At 41.9% G+C, this 13,762-nt stretch overlaps 1 protein-coding gene across 3 annotated transcripts in view; it reads right to left on the bottom strand.

The window, feature by feature from the left end:
• The window catches only part of EPG5 (ectopic P-granules 5 autophagy tethering factor), a 105,521-nt gene that overhangs the window by 38,652 nt on the left and 53,107 nt on the right, over nt 1-13,762 (bottom strand). For all 3 annotated transcript variants that reach the window (XM_059140863.1, XM_059140864.1, XM_059140865.1), the window contains 4 exons: nt 13,063-13,186; nt 9,980-10,124; nt 8,210-8,381; nt 6,476-6,638 (listed from right to left, as the gene is read on the bottom strand). In XM_059140863.1, the coding sequence (XP_058996846.1) occupies nt 6,476-6,638; nt 8,210-8,381; nt 9,980-10,124; nt 13,063-13,186 (604 nt within the window). The remainder of the gene's footprint in view (nt 1-6,475; nt 6,639-8,209; nt 8,382-9,979; nt 10,125-13,062; nt 13,187-13,762) is intronic.

The following is a 13,762-nucleotide window of genomic DNA, read 5'->3' as shown; positions in this document are numbered from 1 at the left end:
GCTGGCCCAGAGAGAAGGCAGCCAAACAGGGTGGAAAGGAAAAGAATCTAAGGGGAGGAAGGAAGACAGTGAGGATGAAGGAAGTGGAAAGACAATGGATAAGAGAGAAGAACAGAGGTTCCCAGAATGGGAAATACAGACACGAGACCAAGTAACAAGAGCTTCAGAACTGCTACCCCAAGCTGTGGAAACTACCAGTGCCCAAGAGAAAGGAAAAGCAACATTCTCACCAAAAACACCTCAAAATGATCATTATTTCCCAGTCTACTTGTTTTTGTTCATTGTTCCCAACTCTATGGAGAGTTTTCTTTGCTCACTATGATGGAAGAGGGGCTGAGGGCCTGGCAGCTCACAATCACCAGAAGTTGCGGACAACACAACAAAGCCGCGTGCTGGGAGTCCCTCCGCCTGAGTCACTGTGAGGAGACAAAGCGATGTAAAAGCTGGACAAAGCAAGCAAGTTGGTACAATACTGTGAAGCCTTCAGTGGGTCTTTTCCATCTTTCATTTCTAGAACTGACCAAATTTTTCACATGATAATAAATCAATCCTGGGTCCAGCAAACATGCCCCACAATGCCACAGTACAACAAAAGGAACCCTATTAGAATATCATAAATCACCCCATTTCCTTAGGGAATACCAGGCTACTATTGGGTGAGACAACTGCAAAAGCAGCACGTCTCACTTCCCATAAAATATATTTGGCTTTTGTATATCCCAAACAAGCTATACATAGTTCAAACATTTGCAGATGGCTGGAAATTTCCAGGGCTTTCCTCTCACAGAAAAATTCTATGAAGCAATAAAATATTTTTATGATATAATTTGAAACCTTTATAAATGAGCCATTTAAAATATACTTATGCATTTTAATCTAAAATTTATATTTAAAATAAAAAGTCATTCCCCTGAAGTTGATTTTTTAAAATGGATCCAATCCATGAATTCTTTAATCACTGAAAGAGAAGGTGATCCTATCATACCAACTCAGAGAGAGAAAATGGTACACCTGTTAATTTAAATGAGACTTGATGATGATCAGCTTACTGAAAATGATACAGCTAGTCCTAAAATTGGAGCAGAAAAAGCTAAAAGCAAATGGCTTCATCTTCCAATACTGAGTGGGAGAAAGCATGGGTCTTGAATTTAAATAGATGTGGGCTTAAATTTCAATTAAGCCACTTACTAGCTGTGTGACTTCAACAAGTCTTTGAGACTCTCTGAACCTGTTTCCTCACCCCCATTTTGTGAAGATTAAGTGAGGTAATGTAAGCAGTCATCAGCATGTTACCTGGAACATGAGAAGGCCCAAGCAAGTGGTATGAGAGGATCTCGGCAAATGGTAAGAAGTACTCTGAACAAAGCCAGGAGATAATGTAGTGTACTGAAGTATGACCATCCTTACCACTTCCCAAGAATGAACGGCCAGGAGAATTTGTATTAGAATAAAAAGTGAAACAATGTGGTGGTAAAGTTGAGATTTTTTTATGGAAAGCATTAAGTTGGCCAACTGAGCCATAAATTGGCCTAAGGTAAACACAATCAAAGAGTGACTGCTAGGGGCGCCTGGGTGGCTCAGTGGGTTGGGCCGCTGCCTTCGGCTCAGGTCATGATCTCAGGGTCCTGGGATCGAGTCCCGCATCGGGCTCTCTGCTCAGCAGGGAGCCTGCTTCCCTCTCTCTCTCTCTCTCTCTGCCTGCCTCTCCATCTACTTGTGATTTCTCTCTGTCAAATAAATAAATAAAATCTTTTAAAAAAAAAAAAAAAAGAGTGACTGCTAATTTCTAGTACGAACAAGTTCCAACTACCAGCCAAATAAGATCTACAAAATTCTCGAGGGTAGTTAAAATCAGGGAGCTCACTTGTGAAGTGTATAAATCTGTAGCTGTTTGTTCCTTCAAACACCACAGTTCCACGGCATGTCTGTGTGAGCCGCTGACAACAGAAACACAAGTAAGACAAGGTCCTGGCCCTCAAAGAACTCAGAATCTAGTCACAGTGACAGAGGTAATCATAATGCAAACAACTTGTAACTCAACCTAATGAAAGATCTGCTGCGAGTTTTCAACAAATACAGGGCCACGAAAGGGTACCTATTATGTGCCAGGACCCATGCTAGATGGTACAGGAACACAGATGACTAAGGACAGGAACTCTACTCCTGAGGAGTTCACAGACTGGGAGGAAAGACAACAGGTGACAACAGCATTTATGCAGGAGCTGCTATGAGAGGACAGAATTCCTCAATCTGACTAGAGGGCCTAGGCCTCAAGGAGGGGCTAGGCCTCAAGAGGTACCGACTGATCCAAGAATGGAAGGATGAAGGGAAGGAGCTCACAAATGGGTGTGGGACAACAAGTAACAGCACATGCCTAAGAGAGAAGGTAGGAACATGCATGTCATGTTTAGAGAATGGAAAAAGCCTGAGTGGCTAGAAAATGTTTAGGGATCAGGAAAGGGTAAATGATGCCACTAGAAACTGATCAAGAACAGATTATGGGCAGGGGGAGGGGTGTCCTAAGAGTCCTATTCCTCTTAGATACTGGAGAGCCAATGCTGGATGGTAGCCTGCAAATGTGATAAGATTGTGTTTAAAAGGATGAACAGTGGCAGAATGGAAAACAGACTGGACAGGGTGAGAGTCTATAGACAGGAAGCCTTATGTAATGATTCAGGGGAGAAGCTATGTGGGGTTACCTGGGGACAACAGGAACAAAGAGAAAGAAACAAATGTAAAATCATTTCAGAAGCAGAACCAGTAGGACTTGGAAAGTAGCTAGATGGGAAGTATGAGGGTGGGGCGATGATACTGAAGCCTAGGTCCCCATTTCCTGTTACAGGAAAAACAGGGTTTGAAGGGTAAAAGTGGGATTAGTTTGGGACCTGTTGAGTTGAAGGTATCCATGGACATTCACAGAATGTTATATAGGCAAGTGGAAATCTATGTCTGGAACTCAGAGAATTCTGACTAGAAAAGCAGAATGGGAGTCATCAATATTTGGCTTAACCCTTTGGTGGTCATGGATTACTGGGGATCTACTGAAGTTATGAACTCTCCAGAAAAAAAATTTCCATATACTTTCAGGGGCTTCACTGGCCCACTAGAGACCATTCACACACCCATCCTAGATTAGGAACTCCCAGTACAAACAGGAGGCAAAAGCAGCTAATGTCACAATGACAAAGAGGATCAGGGGAAGCGTCACGTGCAACCGGCAAACTAAGGGTTAAGCTGATAAAGAGGAAATGCCGGAGAGAAACTGCAAAGTGGCTAGTGATCTGGAGTGACCAGAAGACATTTCCTGACGTTCAGCATCGCCAGATCCCAGAATAATGTTCAACAGGATCAAAACTACTGGATATAGCCATGAATACAGAGGAGGTACAGATACAGAGGAGCTATAATTCTACGTATAACAATAACAACCTACCTTCTGTACAGCAAGTGCTCTCCCACGGGCAGTTCTGTGATGAGTCTGAAGCAGTCAGAACTCACCTTCCCTACCCCAACATCCATAACCAAAATCATGCATTTGTGCAAGAGACAGCTTTAGACTCCAGCACAATCTCTGACCAAAACTCAGAGCAAATCTGACTGACTTGCAGTGATTCAGTAATGCCCTAACTTCATGACAGCTAGAGTTGCAACTTTCTTCTACCTAGCTCATAGCTATCAATGAGTAGCCAAACAAATTTATTATCTTCAATTCCAGGAAGTATCAACCAACCTAGGCTATCCTAGAAATATAGAAACTGCCATATAATTTTCTAAAGAAATCTTACTTAAATAAGACTACAAAAGCTGCTCACTATCCTCACATTTTTTTTTAAGATTTTAAAGTTTATTCATTTTTTTTAAAAAAAGATTTTATTTATTTATTTGAGGGAGAATGAGTGAGAGAGAGCATGAGAGAGGAGAAGGTCAGAGGGAGAAGCAGATTCTCCAAGGAGCTGGGAGCCGGATGTGGGACTCAATCCTGGAAGTCCGGGATCATGACCTGAGCCGAAGGCAGTTGCTCAACCAACCAGCCACCCAGGCACCCTTAAGTTTATTTTTTTAATTTTTTAAGATTTTTTAAGATTATTTATTTGACAGAAAGGGACACAGCAAGACAGGAAACACAAGCAGGGGGAGTTAGAGAGGGAGAGGCTTTCCACAGATCAGGGAGCTGGGTGTGGGGCTCAATCCCAGGACTCTGGGATCATGACCTCAGTGAAGGCAGACACTTAACGACTGAGCCACCCAAGCAGATCCGCATTACCAGCAAAATAATGGCTGAAGCAGTTACTGTACTGTGTCAATACTGATACTTCTAGGAGCCATCCATGGGGATTCCCAAGTTTCTAGGTCTTCCCAAATGGAACCGAAAGGCATTGCACTGGGCAAACTAGTAAGGCCAGCAGAAAATCAGGCATGCTTTAAGAACACTTGGGTATTTCTAATGAGATTATGACCACAAAACACATCTATTTTTTCAAATTCTTTAGACTTCTATAAAATTTCCTTTTCTCCTCTCCCTGTCCCTTTTTTTCCCCTTCCTTTCTTCACACAATATTAGCATCTACAAATTTTTCTTTTGAAAAAAAGCAGAAGTATTTTTAGTTGTCTATAAAATAAAATCTAAGCCACATTCATTTAATTCTTCTTCTCATAAAGCATCTACTTCCCAATTTCCCTCTAATCAAAATCACTCTAAAGGAATTTTAGCAAAGGTACACCTTTCTATTTCGGAATCCACAAAGCAAAGCAAAAATTTGTAAAGAAATTTCAATTCAAGGACTCAGATAAATCACGACTATTTCTGAAAAGGAAAAGCGCCAAGTCACTGGCAGGCTGGGAGTTAGAGCTCCCCAGCTGGCCTGGTGGTATTTTCCACCGCAAGACCCTAAGAGTTAACAGGTCAGGCAAAGGGATCTGTTCTTTGGCCGGAGCAACAAATATTCACAACTCTTCACAGAGCTGGGGAAACATTTTTGTACTCACTTCTCCCAGTCACTTACAAAAATGCATCCTAGGAGATTTCCCCTCTCTGCATAGAATTAACTGCCTGGCCAAGAGATATAATTCCAAAATATGGAGAAATACCATATTTGTGAAGGCACAGATTGGAAGACACCCTTTTTAATTAGAACTGTATACATTTCAGCTTTTCTCACACCAACTCAAACTCCATCCAAAATTGACAGACTTGTCTTCCAGCTCTATCACTTCGGCAAATGATCTTCTTAAATGCTCCTACCTAGTCTTACTAAAGTATTAGTAACTGGGAAAAATTACACTGAAAAAAAAATTAACTTTATAAACCAGCTGGCCAAAGACATTACTCACTGTTTAGAAGTCTCTCATCTCAGATCAGATCTCTGAACTTTAGATGCTACGAAGCTGTTATTTTATCAGAAACAAATTTTGAAGGTAATGAAAAATACAAGTATAAAAGTGACTTCAGAAAAGACATTTTAGAGAAAACAGGCTCCCAAGGACACTGATGAGGAATACATTAGAACTGCTCAAATGTGGATTAGCACAAAAAGAAATTCTGAAAGATAATCAAGAGATAGTAAAATAAATTGTCCCTAATTTCTAAAAGTTAACAAAAGAAGAGCTACATTTGTGCAAATGTAGTCAGGCAATAGGCAGCCTATCTCCAAGCATTCCTTTCCTGGCTCTGGCGACCCTGAAGTCCCTTGGAGAAGGACCCGGGTGCAGTGGGTCAGGAGCTCACGCTCTACAACCACACTGCCCCAGCCTTCCTGCTTCTGCCACTCGGCGGCTGTTGTCATTTCGGGTGTGTGACTTAACTACTCTGTGCCTTTATTTCCTGAAGATAACAGTAATACCCAAAGACCAAACTTGAGTTGGTTTTTCCAACTCAAGAAGCTGACTCTAAGAGGTGTTCGAACCCTCATCTTAAAGCTGCGCATATTCCTCTGCCTGCTGGCAAGCTCCACCCCTGACCTGCTTTCCACAAGGCCCTCTTCATTGGTCTTCAGCGGCTCCCCACTGGCCAGAGCACATAGCAGGAGCCCCCAAGTGATCCTCTTTTTCGATGCAAATCTCAGCCTTTCCAATGTGAATTCCCACCACCGCAGGCAGAAACCACTTAAAGTCGACTGACCTAGCCAGCTCCCCCTAAAGGAGTCCAGAGGACTCCGTTCCCACATTCCTTCCCAGTGACCCCAAATCGTCAGCATCGCATCGCAGTCTTCTAGGGGTCAGCGTGAGCCCCTCTCTCACAAAGATCTTCTCAGTAGTTCTGCTTTTCTATGAATTTCTGCCTTGCAGGACACATCAGCACTTACAGACATACACGGTTAGCTCCTTGTGGGAGCTAATCACTCCCTCCAAAACTATTAAATGTTTTGGGACATGAATCATGTGCTGTGAACTTCCTGCTGTCTCTCTCAACAACATACTATATTAGGGACTCAAATGAAAACTTCTGTGAATCATGAAGAAGCTTCAGCAATCTCACCTGGACTGTGACAACGGCTGCTCCTTGGCACTTCTTACCACCACTGCCTCTACACTCCAAATGCAGGGTAGTCTGTTCTTCTCTATTAATGTACTGTTTCGGCATTGTGTCCAACAGCTCACTATCCAGGGCAACCTGCTGAGATTCTCGAAGAGCTGCAGTTCTGGAAAACATCATCAGGAGGTAGACGAAAGGCTTAGGAAAGGCTTCGTGGTAAGTGATAAAGGCTTCTGGTTACCCCCGGCCTACACTAGAAAGCAAGACCTAGCATTCTACAGGAAAAAAAGACCAAAGGTGTGTGTAAACCCTCTCTTTTCCTTAATAAGAAAGTTAAGAGATGAAGGGCAAGTGGGACGACTTTTTAGCCAGGAACAAACCTTCAATTAGAATCTGTATTACATTAACGACGTTTTTTACACAGACCCTTAAAGACACAAGAGCAAATGAGACTCTCATCCTGATTAAAGCAGTCCTAAAAAAAAAAAAAAAAAAAAAAAAAAGCCTTTATTTATTCATTTGACAGACAGAGACACAGTGAGAGAGAGAACACAAGCAGGGGCAGTGGAAAAGGGAGAAGCAGGCTTCCTGCCAAGCAGGGAACCCGATGCGGGGCTCGAGCCCAGGACCCTGGATCATGACCTGAGCTGAAAGCAGATGCTTAATGACTGAGCCACCCAGGCGCCCCCACTTAAAACATTTTTATAGGGGAACCTTACTTGTAAGCACCAGTGATTTCTTGGGTATTAGCAACTCAAACTGAACAGTCAGATGGAGGAAGCTAACTTTTTACATGGGTGTACATGGGTGTCCATACTGTTCCATTACTGTGCAGGCACGTGTGTGTGTGTTTATGTGTGTGGTGTGTGTGTGCACAACATGCACTGGTGGGGCCAGGGATGCACACACAGACACAATAAATGCCAGAACCAAAAACAGCCAAGGAAACAAAGCCAATAAGAGACAGATTCCCGTGGTGTTTACAAAGATAAGGCTCCCTCACTCTATAAAACAGACTCACTCCTCACACTCCTCTCAAGACAGCAAGCTAGAATCAAAACCTTGAAGAATTGGTCGTTCTGTATCTACTTTAACTCAGAGCACTAAATGACTTGCCCACACTCTGATCAAATGCCTGTGGCAATTTGCTAAAGAACATGAAGACTTAGGGAGCACAGCAGTGACAACAGAAAGCCAGTGTCACTGGATACCCTTTCAACACCATCTTCCCAGTATCAGAAAGTCTCCTCAGAAGAAGCTTAAGAAACACTTGGCTGGCACTCCTGACACTCAGAAATGCCACCACAGGAAATGTAAAATTTACCACCCATGTAAGCACCACAACATTTCAATGTCAAATTAAGAAGACTTGTCACGGGGCGCCTGGGTGGCTCAGTGGGTTAAGCCGCTGCCTTCGGCTCAGGTCATGATCTCAGCAGGGAGCCTGCTTCCCTCTCTCTCTCTGCCTGCCTCTCTGTCTACTTGTGATTTCTGTCAAATAAATAAAATCTTATTTAAAAAAAAAAAAAAAAAAAACCCTTCGTGTGCTTTGGGAAAAAAAAAAAAAAAAAAAAAGACTTGTCACACCTTGGCTACTGAGGTAACTGATGGGGCCAGTCTGGTCAAATTATCCTCACAGAGAGGCGGCTGATGAGGAAGTTATTCTAGGCACTCCGTCATCCAAGCTGTCACAGCAGTAAGCACAGAGGCACAGCCCTGGGGGTCTCACAGTCTTACCTGGCCTGCTGCTGCAACAGATTCAGGTCCGTGCGCACCAGCTGGGTGGCATCCTTCTGACTCAGGAGTGCGGCTGAGGAAATGACTGGCACAGGAGGCCTCATTGGGTGCAGATCAAGGGGAGGCTGGGGAGCCTCATGCTTCCGCAAGTTACTTAGAACCCTTTCTTTAGCTGAAAGAAAAGTAAGTCCTACTTACTGAGTAATGGCTACTACGAGGTAGTAACATAATAAGTGGGTGCAAAGCCTTGGCCTATTCGAGAAGAATGCTAAAGATCTACAGAATAGTTATATAAACCATCAGAGGCCTGAATAAAATCATTATCTTCCATTACAAATTTTGAGGGAGCCCCCACACAGCTATTACTATTCTACCAGGAGCTAGGACCTCACAAGCACGTGATATGATTAAACAGAATTCTACCGGAAAAGCCTTAATGAGAGTTAAAGAGCTAAAGCTCATGATCTTAAATTATTATCCTAGACAGCCTTGTGTGACATGCGAAAGTGCCTAGACTCGATACTCATACAAAGGAGATTTAGTGAACAGCTCTCAGCAAGCCAGAGAAAGATGGTAGCTATCACCAGACAATGGACTGGGGAAAGGGCAGGTAGTCCCATTAAGAGTTTAATGTAATCACCCAGATAGGTCTCATGGGAAGAGAAGGAAAAAAAAATGGATGTTAAGGAATATAGCAGAGTGAAAAAATCTTAAACTGGGCCGAAGTTTGAATGGGAGGGGTAAGACTAGCAGAGTTAAAATGAACAAAGTCATGGGCATAAACTCCCACAGAACTTCTTTTACATGGGTATACTGTCATGCATTCATTCGTCCACTTACTCATTCACTCAATAAATAGAGTACAAATAAGAAATCAGGTGCTGTGTAAGAAAGGCAAATCTGTCCATCCAACTTTGTACTCGACTGCATGTGGTCCCATGCTGATGAATCCAATTTCAATGTTTCTATTTCTATCCCTAATAAAGAGCTGACCACACACAGGTATCCAATAAATTCCTACCTTCCCACCCTCTGTCTGAACTGCACTGAACACATACCATACAACAGGTGGGGACTGAGAAACACGAAGAAAAATGCTGCCACAGATCTGACTCTTTTCAAAAGTAAGATAACAGGGGATACAAGAGGTCAAGGAAATCTCAAGTCAGTAAGTCAGGTCAACAAATACTTAAGGGATTACTATGAATTTCCAACTTCATTCCAGATGTAGCATTCCATTTTCTATTCTTAAGAAAACTGAAGACAATTTAATAGCCAGGATTTTACTTGGCACAAAAAGATCTGTATTGTTTGCACCCCAAACAGATGGAATTTAACATTCCAAACAGGTCAAGTGAGGGATCGTCCTGTAGAGCCAGGGTTTTTCCACTAGAACAACTTCTCTTTGCACAGAACATAACAAAGTTGGATATTCATCACTGCTAAAGACCCCTAGCTTCTTCAGGTTTCTCTCAAGCAACATTTTAGGCCAGGACTAGAGCTATTGCCCGAACTCCCTATCTCTAACTTCTTTTACAGAAAAATTAAGTATCCTATTTGAGCCATTACTGTTCTGGAGTTTCTTTCACTCATAGCTGAACCTAACCCTAAGTTGTAGACAAGTTAACAATGAACTCCTAAAAAGAATTCTCACTGGAGGGATACACTGTGTAAACCTTAACCCACAATGCTCAGATTCAATCATTCATTCCCTCATTCATTCATTCATTCATTCATTCACTCGAGGGGGCTGATGCTCATTCAGCTCACCCAACAAAGGATCAGTGACGTCCAGCTGCACTGACAAGCTGCAGGGCGGAGAATGGGACTCCAGTGTGGCCTGCATCCACAGACCAACGGTTTCCTGGAACTCATAATGTATGCGCTCCATGTTCAAATATTCCATCCACAGATCCTAGAATTGAACCACAGGACATTAATTTCCACAGATGAATCACATATTGACATATAAAACGACATATTTAACTAAAAAGTAGACCAGTAAGGTTTAGCACAGGGCAGTCCTTACCAAGTTCTCCAGTATTAGCATGAATCACATTTAAAATGGACACTAACAGGGGCGACTGGGTGGCTCATTCAGTTAAGCGCCCAACTCTTGGTTTCAGCTCTGGTGATGATCTCATGGGTCATGAGATCTCACCTCCCATCAGGGTCCATGCTCAGCAGGGAGTCTGCTTGAGGATTCTCTCCCTCTGACCCTCCCTCCACTCCCATGCATCCATGTTCCCTCTCTCAAATATATAAATCTTTAAGAACTATATGTGTGTGTGTGTGTCTATATATATATATATATAATATATACATAGAGAGAGAGAGAGAGTAGGTGTTTGATTATACACCAAGATCAGAAAAAATAATTTTAATAGCCCTACCAACTGTACATTTATAAATTACATACACATAGAACTGAGTTAGTAAATTATAAAACACTGGTAAAAACCAGAAATTTTAAAGAGATAAATAACAAATATATTGAAAATAGTTGAATCTGGATTAGATCAAGAGCTTGGTCCCAATACCACTTTACAGGATAGACAGAGGACAGAGAAACATATTAAACCACACTAGCAAAGATAAAATCTGTGAAGTCCAGACTGTGGAGAAACTCTATGAACAAACTATCCAGTTTCTTCCACAAACAAACTGGGGGGAGGGGGGGTGTTGGAGGAATAAGGGGAGGATGAGTAGATTAAACAAATCTTTAAGAGCTATCAACCAACCACAAAATGAGGATCCTGACTCAAACTGTAAAAATGAAAATAAAACTTTTATAACCTATATGAGGCAACCGGAAACTGGAACACTACTTAGGTATATGTTATTAAGAAACTGCTGTTACTATTTTCCAGACATAAATGTTATTTGTTTATAATACCTTTTAAGCCCTCCTCTTTGAAATTTTTATGTATCAAATGCTTTCTAGGATTAGTTCCGAGATAACATGGGTAAAGGGGGTGGACAGGCTATAGATAAAATCTGACACCTGGTCCACAGCAGGCAGAGAGAGGACAAGGGTATGTGTGCTGCACTGTTCCATTTTTCTGTATGGTCAAGTTTTTCTTATGATAAAAAGTAAAATAAGTAACAGGTAAAATGAGAGAAAATGGAAGTTTCAGTATTCTTTTCCCACACTCCAATGAACTGTCTTGTGTATCTCGCACTATGTCCATTTCACTCTAGTGATCAGTACGTATCAGAAAGGGAGACAGTCTCTAATTAGAAGAAATGCCAGCTCTCCGTGATCATCAAAAACTATAGCAAATAGTAGTAACGGGTGATCAGACACGGACTATCATTTTGTAAACAATTTTTTTTTCTGATTTTAACTGTTTAGATGATTCCTCTAACCCTACAAATGTCTCTGGTTTCTCAATGAGCACACTGCCATGAAGTCCTAAACCATGTCCACACCATGACACAAGGCATTCCAGACTCCAAGGAGAAACTCCCAAGTCATACTGATCACAAGCCTGAATCCTAGAAGCCCCAAACAACCGTTGGGGGGTACTGTAGTACTGTACCATTCCCCCTACTGTGTATACACACCTTTTTCAAGTGGGGTCACTAATGTCACCTTGTCTGCCTCTATGCTAAATAACTGCCGACAGGGTATAATAACTAAGAATACTAAGAATTAGCAGCGGGCAAGCAGAGATGTCTCAGAAACCACAATAACACAGAACAACTCTACCTGTGAACTACAGATCAAAAAGTGGAGCTAAAAAATCAAATAGCAAAGACTTACAAAAAAAAAAGAAAGAAAGAAAGAAAGAAAACTATAAATTCTCTCGATAAAGGGGAACCAAGATAAATTCCAGAGAGCCAAGGAGCTATGATTAACTTTTAAAACCACTGACCAGAACTACACACTAATTCTTAGGTTAAGGCTTTGGCATGTGAAGGATAAAGAAGAGATAAAGACGGAATTGACTCAAAGAATTTCAGGGCACCATGACTGCCCATTTATTTTTCCTGTTTCTCCGGTCCTGTATTCTCAGCCTTATTTCTCTATGCCCTAAATGTCGTTACTTCTCAGGGTTCTCTGGCTTCGTTCAGTCCTCTTCTCAGTCTAAATGCTCTACTACCATCACAGCCACATTCCCTACACTGCCCCATTTCTGAATTCTAGATCTACATAACCCCTCCCTACCAAATCCTGGACAGAGCATTCTCCTTGAACGACCTCTAGCACCTCCTCTTCCAGTATTCTGGATCTCTGTTAACAGCATCTCTAGCTGCCCAAGCTAGAAATCTGGGTGTCCTCATGTATCGATCAATCCCACCTGTGTATTTTATCTGAAAATCCTCTTGATCTTACTGATTCTTCTTCAACGTACTTTATTTTTTTTAAAATATTTTATTTATTTATTTGACAGACAGAGATCACAAGTAGGCAGAGAGGCAAGCAGAGAGAGAGGAGGAAGCAGGCTCCCTGCTGAGCAGAGAGCCCGATGCGGGGCTCGATCCCAGGACCCTGGGATCATGACCTGAGCCAAAGGCAGAGGCTTTAACCCACTGAGCCACCCAGGCGCCCTTCAACGTACTTTAAATTCATCCATTTATCTAATCACTCGTGCCATTTCAGGGCCTCTTCAAACAAACACTTCAGAACTATATCCAAATTCTTTAAAAAGGCAGATATATGGCCTTTGGAAATCTGACCACCGTTCACCTGTCTGGTACCCTCTGCCCTCCTCAGGGTTTATACCCCAGCTACACCTTTTGAACATGCCTGTGGCCCCACTTCCATATCAGTAAGTGGTTTTAACGTTAGATTGTGACCTATTCGATCACAGTCAGGTATACTCAAAGAGACACTGCCGTAGTATTACCTGCTGATTCTGCATCACTTTGGCTAGCCTGTGAATATCGTAATGCTTTGGTAGAGAAGGGATATAGGTATCTCCTTTTTGAAAATTCTCATCTTCCAGCCACAAAATATACACATTGAAGAGCCTGAAAGAAAAAGACAGAATTATATAAAATACAAAAAGACATGCAAACAAATGAAGTTTCTTACATCTCTAGGAACACTGTCACTACTACATAAAAGTAACAAGCACGTAATACCAAAAATGTTTCCAACCACCACCGCAAGCATGGGCCAGAAGGGGAGGAAGGTCACAAATCCTTACAATATGATGCAGAAATTGCTACAACAAGGCTGTGAGGAAAGAGCTCTATGAACTCTTTTATTAACGTCTATATAAATATACCATAGAGAAAAAAATAACCAGAGGAGGTATTTTAACACAGATCTAGGATCTGAAATTGGAATTTTTCCATCTTGGCAATCCAGTCACAGTGAGCCTCAGTGGTTGGAAAATTTAAATACCATTCCAAAAAACACGCTGTCTCTCTTTCAGAGAAAACATTAAAAGCCATCTTAAACTTCTGCAATGGAAGAACCTGCCAGCTTTAGGCTCAATGACGCCCTCCTGCTTCAAGAAATCACAAACAGAACTCAAAAACATGTGTACACCTTGTTCCCATTAACAAGGAATAAAACAAAGCCTGGCTAAAAAAAGAGAA

Source organism: Mustela lutreola, chromosome 11 (genome assembly GCF_030435805.1).
Source record: "Mustela lutreola isolate mMusLut2 chromosome 11, mMusLut2.pri, whole genome shotgun sequence".
Lineage (NCBI taxonomy): Eukaryota > Metazoa > Chordata > Mammalia > Carnivora > Mustelidae > Mustela > Mustela lutreola.
Note: the sequence above shows the minus strand (reverse complement) of the source record. Positions and strands in the feature narration are given on the sequence as shown.